Raw genomic sequence first — 10,611 nt, forward strand, 5'->3', positions numbered from 1 at the left:
CAGGTGTCACCAGTTCCATGATGCAGTAGTGATGCCATATTGAAACAGGATATGTCACTGTGGGCTTTTGTGGAAATGCCAGAGCTACAGCCAGCAGAGCTACAATCCAAGAAAGCATATAAACTAATCCCTAAGTAAATTCCTATTCAAGTAATCATTCTTCTCCTTAAGCAAACCATTTGAAACGTGTATGTTGCTGAAGCAAGGCCTAATCATAAGCCACTCTGCTGTATCTTCTTCTCTGGCTTCATGGTTCCTTTGGCCTGAACACAGTAATTACATATCAGCAGTTTATGTAATGAGTACTCATAATTTTCTCCAAAGCTTTAAGACAGCTTTTTTTTGTTCCATCGGACAGACATGCCCCTCCTCTCTCCCAGTAGTGTGCTATAGCTTACATTGGCTGTTGCAAGTAGTGTGGCTCAGCGCATGAACGGTTTCATCTTCCTACATCTCTCCTACAGGATGCTGCTGTCAGTAAGTGGAGATAAGCTGCCAGCTCCCCCTGTAGTCATCATTTTAGTAATCGGAATCCTTTGAATATCTCACGGTTTCAATTATAAGTGATGTTTGATGGTTTTTCCAGTATAGCTGAAATTTGTCAAATAGCATGTGCAAAAGCCTGGCTATTGAGCTTGCTGGGTTTTACCAGATCCTGTCTGTCAGTAGACTGAAACAGTGTCCCATTTTGATCACTATACAAAAGCCCAGGACCTTCATAAGATGCTGGTATAGTGCTTTGAAACGTATCTATAAATACTATTTCGAAGCACTATACCAGCATCTTATGAAGCTGTGTCCTGTGTGGTAGGAAAGATGTCTTTGTCAAAGGAACCTGAATAAACTCCAAAGCACAAGTGGCCTCATAGGGAAGACTCTAGAAAATATGGTTTCCTACCAGATCATTGGCAGTTGGACAAGGTCAAAATTCCAAATACCTGTGTAAGATCTCACATGGGGTGTATTAAATCTCTTCTTATTAGGGCATTCCTGAAATACTTTGGTACAGTACATCAATGCAAACGTGAATCTAAACCCATACCCTTTACAGCTCTTTTAAATTTAATTCTTAAATTGATCTAAAACATTTTTTTTTTTAAACAGAATATTATTGCTGAACATGAAATCCGCAACATTTCCTGTGCTGCACAAGACCCCGAAGACCTTTCTACATTTGCGTACATCACTAAAGACTTGAAGACGAATCACCACTACTGCCACGTATTCACTGCATTTGATGTGGTCAGTTGACAGAAGATACTTCATTTAATAGTTCTTTCCATTAGCAATAGTTACTTAATTCTGTTAAAACATTTTCAGGCTATATTAATGGTGATTAATGGAAGGCATCATTAATTTACCCCAGGAAAAGACTGCTATGGGATAGCAAAAGGACATTTCTGGAGAAGAGCAAGGATTTTCTTTGATATCTCATTTGCCATCGGAAATAACTCTGTCACCTCAGCTGTTGACTGTAAACTGAGCGAGTAGCTTTTCATACAAGTCTGGACATGTAATTCTTATAACCTAAGCTATAAGCCTAAGCCTTCCAAAAGTTTGTAACAAGTACGTTTGGCCAGCCATTCTGAAATCTCAGCACTCACCAAAAGACTGCTTTTATTCTGAAAGTAGCAAATTAATTATTTAATTATTATTTCCTTGTTCTGTAATTACTACCTACATATCTCAAAATGGTACTTCAGCAAAAGTCCTTGGAGCTCCTATTATATTGGTGGAAAATTAGTAATTTCTTCCTATACTTATACTTTCAGGTGGGGATGTGCAAACTATTATGGTTTCAAGAAATCATGAACATGTATCAATTAATCAGTCATGTAACTTTCAGCTAAATTTGGTGAACTAAGTAGTGGCTGAAGTTTTAATGACTAAGACTTATAGTCCAAAACTTTCAAAAAAACTCACTCTTTGACTTGTGCAGAAGAGAAATTTAAGGTGCTATTAAAACTTCAAAATCATTCAAGAAAAAACATTGTAATAGAGTATAATGTGTATGAATTCTTGAAACATGTTCACGTGAATATAAGTAAGTTAAATCAAAAGAACAGGGTACCTGAACTACAGCTTTTTATTTGAAACTGGGGAAACGGTTAACATGCACAGCAATAGTGTGTGGGAGAATTTAAATAACAAGATGTACAGGTAGGTTAGAGGAATTTTAGCATTTTGGTTGAGTACTTTTGTTATTTAAATTCTCTGCTGACATTTTAGTATCCACAGGGTGTAGAAAAACTTTGAAATTGTGTTAAAAATAGATAGACAATGATCAACAAGATGCTACATTATATAGGCTTTAGTGATGTGTGAACAACTGAAATTAGACTGATTGAGTGAGGTTATTATTTCTCCTAGTCCATTTAAATTCTACTTAATGGTTTTGAAGTACTGCAGTTTCAATTATAGGTTTAGTAATCAAGCAGAAACATAGACTCAGGTATTGCAGACGAAAGTTATCTCCTTTCTTGGCAAGGGAAGAAAAGTGATCCAGGGATAATTACATTTTGCCCACTTCCTGTACCTTCGGAGGAGAATTTAATATCCCAAGCACTTTAAATGGCTATTTTAAGCAACACGGAAACTTTAACTGTCTTAACTGAGTTTTCTCCTACAATCTAATCCTCAGTTGGGTGTTATATACTCAAATATCCTCTTTTTGTGTTTTACTTCTCAGGAACTAACATTTTTGATGCAAGTACAAGCTCTATAAAAATTAGCTAGATGTTCAGAATGCAAACATACCATGAATTAAATTTTCTATTTAAAGCCTAATGTTTATGTTAAACTGATCATCCCGTTTGCTAATAGAAACAATTCCACCCATTTGCCAATGGATAGAAATACAGTCATTTTTAGAAAATTAAGGTTTAAAATTGTAGAAATCCACAATAAGATGTAAGGCATTTTAAACCATCTGTATTTTGGTAATACTTATATGCAATGTTATGAAAAAAAAAATTCTCTTTGGGTCCTTCAGTTTCTCAGGAAATGTGGGCAAGAATAATTTATTTATAGATAGGGGAATATTTTAGTGTAGTGACATGAAACCACAAGCATTACTGATACTACTTAGGAGTAACAGTACATTTACCTCAGAGTGAAAATTCTACAATCAAAATTGCAAAAATGTCAGACTTTATTACAGATTACTGAAGGGGAAAAGGTTTGGGGGAAGAATAGGACTTATTGCTCAATATCTGAAACCCACTTCACTTTCATTTTTTTACTAAGAAGCCTTAAATCTATGAGTGAAGGATTCCCTCTGGAGAAACAAACCAACACAGCTCCTATATCAATTTCTGGTTCGTGTATTGGAGATACCCAAAGTAATTTCCATCAGATAATCCTTCATTGCACCTGTGAATAGAAGACAACAAAAAAGTCAGATAAAATATAAGGAAGCAATTAGCTATTGTAATAGGTTGGCTGAGTTAAAGCTGAGGAATCCTGAATCAGACTTGGTCTGGGGCTCTGACTTGTAGCATTGCTTGGCAAACAAGGTAGTTGACCTCATTCCTCACCTCCCAAAAATTGTTGCTTAAAGGCATCAGCTTATTTGCTTTCCCTCTCTGCCTTACCACGCAAGGAACAGGATTGCAGCAGCCTGTGAAGCACCCCAGGCCTTTCTCTCTCCTTTCTAAGGTGCTTGATGGGGTGCTGTGAGAGTCAGCATCTCCTGCAGCAGCCAGGGGCTCTACAACTTCCATGCTAAGCGTCTGTCGGGGAGGGAGAATTGTATCTTTCCTTTTGTGCCACATGCTTTTGAACTTTTGAACTTATTTGAACTTTTTAGTTCAAATAATCTCATTCCATCAGAGGAATTTCCACAATGGATTTTGGTTTGGTTTTCCACCCCTGTCCTGAAGAGAATCCTGTTCTACCTGTCCAAAATAGCCCCTGCAAGAATCTGTACCAACTCTGGTCCTTATAATTTTGTCTCCCAGTACTACAGGCGGGAAAGTCTTCAAACCAAGCTTATTTACTTATGGGGCTTTTTTCAGATAACTTTTTAAAATTTTACAAGGTACACTTTTAAAGTCCTCCTTGCCTCCATTTGCAGGTTTCCCTTTGGCAAGGTTCTACCACAGTAGAAATTTATGTATAAAATTTATATACAAGCTATGGTTCAGTTTGCACTTGAAATATTGAACAGAACAGTGAATGTTCCATTTTATTTGATATATTTCAAATATTTATTAACCAGAGAAGCAGTTACATCTTATGGTTTTCAGGTCCCAGGCAGGCCTGTTTTTTCATTTTACAGACAACAAAGGAGACCAGATTATAGTGGCTTTATACAAGATGCAGGACTTAAACTAAATTTATGGCTCAGTATGGCAAACTTTCAGTCTGTCTCTGCTCCCATCTCCCAGATTTTCAGGGCTGTCTCGGTGATCTTTTTTATGCCACACTGGATGGTGTATTTTCTCAGTCCTACTAGTATTGCAGCCTGCATATTCTTCAACAAGCCATTCCTACACCTTGTCTTGCTGAGGTGTTCCTTAGTAATATTAATAATATCTACTGCAGACATTCCCATCGTGATATAGTACACTCTTACTGTCCCAACAGCTGCTTCTAAAGACGTCTCTCTTTAGAATAATATTCTTAGCCCACTTAAAAGTACACTCCATTTCAAATTATATTATTCTCTATATTTTTAACAACTACACTCTAGCACTTAATTCCTTGGCCAGCATTCTGCTAAAAGGCAGAGCACTTTATAACAGACTCTTTAGTTTTTATTTTATTATTCCACTGGAAAACTGCATCCTCAGTGTTTTTCAGTTCTGGACAGTTTCCCTTGAAGTTAAAGGGGAGATAATTTGGAGGCTACAGCTATCAAATCAGGCAGACATTTTTATTTGGGAAGCTATAAAATTTTGGCTGGCTTGCTGTTGTGACTGTAGTTGTAACAGCAGAGAGCATGTCCCAGAGCAGGAGTATAATTGTTTTCTGTCTGACCTAACACAGGGCAGAACTGGCACCTTTATAAGAAGCTCTTATAATGAGCAAAATATGCTGAATTTAGCCTGTATTATATCAGTATAAATGAGTGATAAAAAAGGAATGGAAATTCTTCAGGGAAATTAAAGTGTAGGTGATGAAATAAAATGCTTGTCCATTTAACTTTGTTTTAATGATTGAAGGGGCTGCAAACAGTGTACTTCCAAGTGCTTTGCTTTGCTTTCTCACTTACTGCAAACTCAACAGTTAGACTTGACTAGTAAAGACATAAGCCATTTGAAAAAGTATCAGAAACATGAGAATTTTAAGGGATTACCTAGGTTGAAAGCAATGCAGAATTGCTCATACTATAGGCTATGGAGATGGAGGAAGGAGAGGGTAACAGCTGAATCATATCAAAGATTTATGAATTATTCTAAGGGGACTGTAGGACATCATATGGAGGCAAGCCAACAGGCTTGCCTTTGCTCTGCAGGGGTTTTAAACATTATTGCACAGTTAGTAGCCCAGAAATAGGCTCTAGTAGGAGCCTAAAAATAAGCTCCAGTAGGAGCCCGAAAATAAATATACAAAAACAAACCCACAAACCTGAAGAAAAATTACCATAGGAAGAGTAAGGTCAAATTTGAAACTCACAGCTGCTTTTTCACTGATGTATAACTGTACTGAAAAGATATTTATATCAACCCCTCTGATACCTCATTCATGTGTTATAAATATTTCAACAGTTTTTTTTCCCCCCATATCCAAAGAGGATTTAAAATATTCCACCTTTAACACTGAATTGGTTTTAGGCATAATGCCCTGACTTTTTTGGTTATGCCCACTAACCTCCCTTCCCCTCGCTTACAAGAGCGTTGTTACACAACTGTTTGAGCTCAGTTTCACTTCTAGAAAGCAAACCCACGAGCAGGTTTCCCCAGGACTTGCAGCAGGCGCTTGGACCTGCACGCACAGCTACCTGCACTGCACCTGTCAGCCGGAGCACGCGCTTCCAGCCCTGCCCTCTGTCCTTCTGAACGCACCATAGCCGTGCTGCAGCCTCCTGCTGTGCTGCTTGGTGAGCACAGAGCATCCCAAGGCACGTGCCCAGGGAAGCAGCACGTCAGGCTGCTGGCTCTGGAGGAGGATGGGTCAGCGCAGCAGCTCCGAAATAGAGCGAGGCCGAGTGTCACATTGCAACAGTGCAAGAGGGGCTGGATCCTGAGAACAGCAGATATGGGATGAGTTGGGAAGGTGGGAAGGTTAATATACTGGTTCTAAAAAGAGATGACAACATACTCACCCACTCATGTTTTCGTGTTAGTAAGACGTTTTCAAGGGGTTTAGAAATAATTACTTTCAGTACAATAAATTACATTTAGATTGATTTTAATTATTTACATTGAAAATCGCTACCCCACTTCATGTATCTGACAATAATTCAACCTCACCTCAATTTTAACTGTTTCTGTTTTGTTCCAGAATTTAGCTTACGAAATCATTCTTACACTAGGACAAGCATTTGAGGTGGCCTATCAGCTTGCACTACAAGCACGAAAAGGGGGTCATTCTTCAACCCTCCCTGAAAGCTTTGAAAACAAACCCTCTAAACCTATTCCCAAACCACGTGTTAGTATTCGGAAGTCAGTGGTAAGTAGAAGGTAGTAATGCATGCAAAAAAATCCGAAATTCAGCTATACAGTTAAGAGTTTATATACTAGAAGCTGTACAAATAAAAATACCTCTCGGGTCAGAAATGCTCCATTGTGCCGCCTCTGCTCATCAGCTGGCAGGGTTGTGTCACCACAGCGCTGGCAGCCATTTCAAACAACTGCTTATTTCAGATTTCTCCAGTTTAAGATGTTGCTTGGTTAGTCTTGTGTATATGTGTCTTATAGTAATTACATCAGAGCTTTAATTAATTCAGTTTAATCAATGCATACCTCTCAAACTCTGAGGTTTCATGGACTTCCCTAATTTATCACCTAACTTGTTTGGTATATGATCACGGCATATGCATCCTAATCAAATTACAAATACAAATCAATTTTGTGTCAATTCTGTACAATTATCTTGTCAGACCAAGCAACTTCTTTTTTTTTTTTTTCTTACCCTTTTTTTCTTTTTTTTAAATCTGGGATTCAATATACTTTTCAGCATTAATCACAGATTCCTAAGAAACAAAGCTCATTGAAGCATTTGTATTGATTGCCTTTAAAGTGCCCTCCTGAAGTGCAGAGATGACAGAGAAATATTCTTTTACGGTAGACCTTTTAAAAAAATTATGAATATTGTTATAAATTAAGTGAGAACACAGGCACAGGGTGATTTGGGAGGGAAAGGAGAAAAATGACCGCACACTGTATCATATTCACCGACTATAACGCGAGAACTGTACTCTATGACACTTAATTATCGGGTGAGGGGAAGGGGGGGGGGGGAATGTATGACTGTACACTTTGTCATCCATTGCCACAGAATCTTCCTCCATAAAACTTTAAGTAGAAACATTTCCTGATGCCATCGTCTGTCTCATTAGCGAACAGACTTCTCAGGATGAAGTGTGGCTTTAATGAACTATGATGCCCTATAGCTTGGGGGTAAACACAGCTCTGATCTCAACAGGAAGAAGAAGGCAGCCATGAGTACATGGGAGTGTAGACACCACCATACTTGCTGCTGTACGACTTTGTCAATTCGGGATTTGCCCTGTTAGTTTAAAGAAAAACCCTCTGCTCAAGCTGCCGTGCACGGAGATGGTAACCCGTCTGTATGTTTGCATTTGTCTTAAAGCAGATAGATCCATCCGAACAAAAGACTCTTGCGAATCTACCCTGGATTGTTGAACCTGGACAAGAGGCCAAAAGAGGCATTAATACCAAGTATGAAACTACAATTTTCTGATAAAAAACTGTCCCCCTGTTCCTTGTTGTGCCTTGCACGCCAAGCAGTCACAGCACAGCCTTTCCTTTATGGCAACGTTTCAATCCAGCAGAGAGGAAGACTGCACTGTATGAGTGGCCTTGTAACTAACAAAAAAGGCTGACAGTCATTTCTGGTGATGTTCTTCTTCCTGCAGCACTGAATGAAGAATGACACTATATGAAGACTTTTAAAATTACAGTCCACAAGAGGAGTGAGAAACCTTATTTTTCATGCAGTTCTCCCTTGTGACTCTGCCACAGTGCTTTCTTTGATTTCTTATTTTAGAATTCTACTTTTTAAAGAAAAAAAAAAACAACAAAATGTCTCTAAACTAATACTAATGCTGCCTACGAGTAGAGTATTTGATTGGGTTTTTTATTTAAATCTTGGCAGTTTTTAATTGAAATAGAACCAGAATTAATAAATAGATTATTTGTGAAACCACTGAATTCATTAATAATTACTGTGTTGAATAAAGAACTCATTAAAGTGATGAGAAATTAGGCACCCTGATTTCTGTGTGCGCTGATTTTATATGTAATCATTGATGTCCTTTGATCCTCTACAGAAATAAAAACCTCTTGCATCGTAGCAAAGGATCAGAGTTTTATGAATGGTTAGAAAAAGGTATTAATAATGCACAGAAAACATTTATTAGATATTTTTATGGAAGAGAAGTACTATAGGAAAACATATGAATATTTATGGAAGGAAGCCAGATTAATTATGAGAAATACTGTTTATTTTAAAGTTAAGTAAATGACTGCTATTGCAGCATTATGAAAATTATAAGAGTTGTAGCATCAGTGCACTAGATGTTCTGTGTGATCAGTCTGGAATGAAAGTGGAATGGTCATTCTACTACACCTACATATAGTTTATGCAGTTCAACATTGCTATAGCCATGAATTCTACTAGTATTTTTAAAAAATAATCTCAGTGGTTCTAAAAGAAGTAAAAAACCATGGATTTTGCTATCAAGATTTCTGTCACAGAAAGCTTGTTTGGAAGAGTATTGATAAAATTCTACTGCAAAACATTTTCTAAATAAAAACAGCAAGAAAAAGAAAAAAATTCCAAAGTAATACAAACGTTTTCATGAAACAAAAAAAAATTAAGCATTTGCTTAATATTTGGTTAAACAAGATTTACTTACTTTTTCTTTAAAGTGTTTTAATTTTTTTAATGTCTGTGGAGTATTTGTATAATACCATGATGTATATTTATGTAGAACTGAAATTATAACAGTAAAATTATCATTATAGGAGAAAAATGACATTTTAACGTATATTGTTCTATCCAGTCAAATTGTGAATCATTTTGAAGTTCATTATAGAGATATTGATAAATTGTGTGGTTGTCTTAATGTTTTTTTAATTATTATTTCATATCCAGCTGAGGTTTTTCAGTTAGAATCATCAGTTGGTATGTTCCAAAAAATGGATAATTGAACTTGGTTTAAAACTGATAAATGTATATGGTTTAGTTAAACCTAATCATAGCGCTGAGTGATGACATCCTTTTAATACAGTATTCAATTTACTTGAACAAAATAGTTCCTTGTACATATTTTTGCTTATTCACTGTTGATATGTACTTAGTCAACTGACAGTCAAAAAAAAAATAACACTAAAAATATGGTACCAAAAGGAAAATTGTATAGGACAACAGTAAATAGTAGCCTCACTGCAACAAATACTTATGTAAATATGCTTGGGCTTCCAGTTATAAATTTTGTAATTTTGTCATTTATTTATATCCTATAAAAGCACACAAAATAAAAGGAAGTTGTACAGTCCCAGCTTTGTGTATCATTTTATCATTGCTAAGGGAAATCAGGGGCCTGATGCAAAGGATACTAAAATCAGTGAAAGATCCCCCCTCCCATTTCACTGAGCGTTGGATCTTCTACCAAGGAAACCTAGGAGCTGCCATGTAGAGAGTTCTGGTTTGCAATACAGATTTTGTTTACAGATGGTAAAAATGTCACCCTTTAAAGTCCTTAATTAACTGGTTCTTCCATGCTCTACTCAACTGCTGACTTCCCATATTTAATCACACCCTGTAAAGATTTGTGCAGGAGTTATGTTAAAACACATTCACTTCAGGCACGTGAAGTACAAATAGGCCAAGTTTTCAAGGTATAAAACTGGGGCAGCTGAATGACCCCTAAAATTAAAGGATGAAACAGGAGTTGCAGCAAAACTCTAAGGAGATGTAAAGGAAAGGTGTGAAACAACAGGAAGAACTGGCACCTTGCAGGAAGAATTTGATCTAGGTTCATCAAAGAGATGTCAAGCAGGTAAGGTGGCACAATAAGCAGCTGAACTCATTTGGCAGAGATAATTGGGGCAAGAGAGACTGAGGATAACTAGCAGGACTGATGAAAGGTGAGACAGATGAAAGACAGGTAGGGCAGAGAATTGAGTGTGAAGGTTTTGGGACACAGGCAGTGAACAACTGAAGCCCCCAGAGCAGACAAATTTAAACTGGAAAGAAAGATAAGAATTAACACACGTTAGGGACTTCTGTATTTGCAGAAACCTCGGATTTTAGAAGGAAACATATCCATCTACTCACCAATACTAGTGTAAGACAGCTGGAGAGAAGCCCACAGGGTCTCCTCTAGAATGGGACAGTGATTTAGCAGTCCCTTCTTCAGATCCAAAGGGATTTCTACAAACTTGCAGTAAGCCAAAGGAGTTACCACTTGATCTTTTG

At 37.2% G+C, this 10,611-nt stretch overlaps 1 protein-coding gene across 13 annotated transcripts in view; it reads left to right on the top strand.

The window, feature by feature from the left end:
- The window catches only part of ANKS1B (ankyrin repeat and sterile alpha motif domain containing 1B), a 412,251-nt gene extending 402,563 nt beyond the window's left edge, over window positions 1–9,688 (top strand). For 11 of the 13 annotated variants that reach the window (XM_086885840.1, XM_086885842.1, XM_086885841.1 and 8 more), the window contains 3 exons: window positions 1,105–1,242; window positions 6,448–6,615; window positions 7,759–9,688. In XM_086885840.1, the coding sequence (XP_086741966.1) occupies window positions 1,105–1,242; window positions 6,448–6,615; window positions 7,759–7,869 (417 nt within the window). In that variant the 3' untranslated portion in view covers window positions 7,870–9,688. Of the gene's footprint in view, window positions 1–1,104; window positions 1,243–6,447; window positions 6,616–7,590 lie in introns of all 13 variants that reach the window. The other 2 variants (XM_086885843.1, XM_086885846.1) reach the window with 1 other exon arrangement.
- The last annotated feature ends 923 nt before the right edge of the window (window positions 9,689–10,611 follow it).

The sequence above is a fragment of the Cyanistes caeruleus genome, chromosome 4 (assembly GCF_971803275.1).
Source record: "Cyanistes caeruleus chromosome 4, bCyaCae1.hap1.1, whole genome shotgun sequence".
Classification (NCBI taxonomy): domain Eukaryota; kingdom Metazoa; phylum Chordata; class Aves; order Passeriformes; family Paridae; genus Cyanistes; species Cyanistes caeruleus.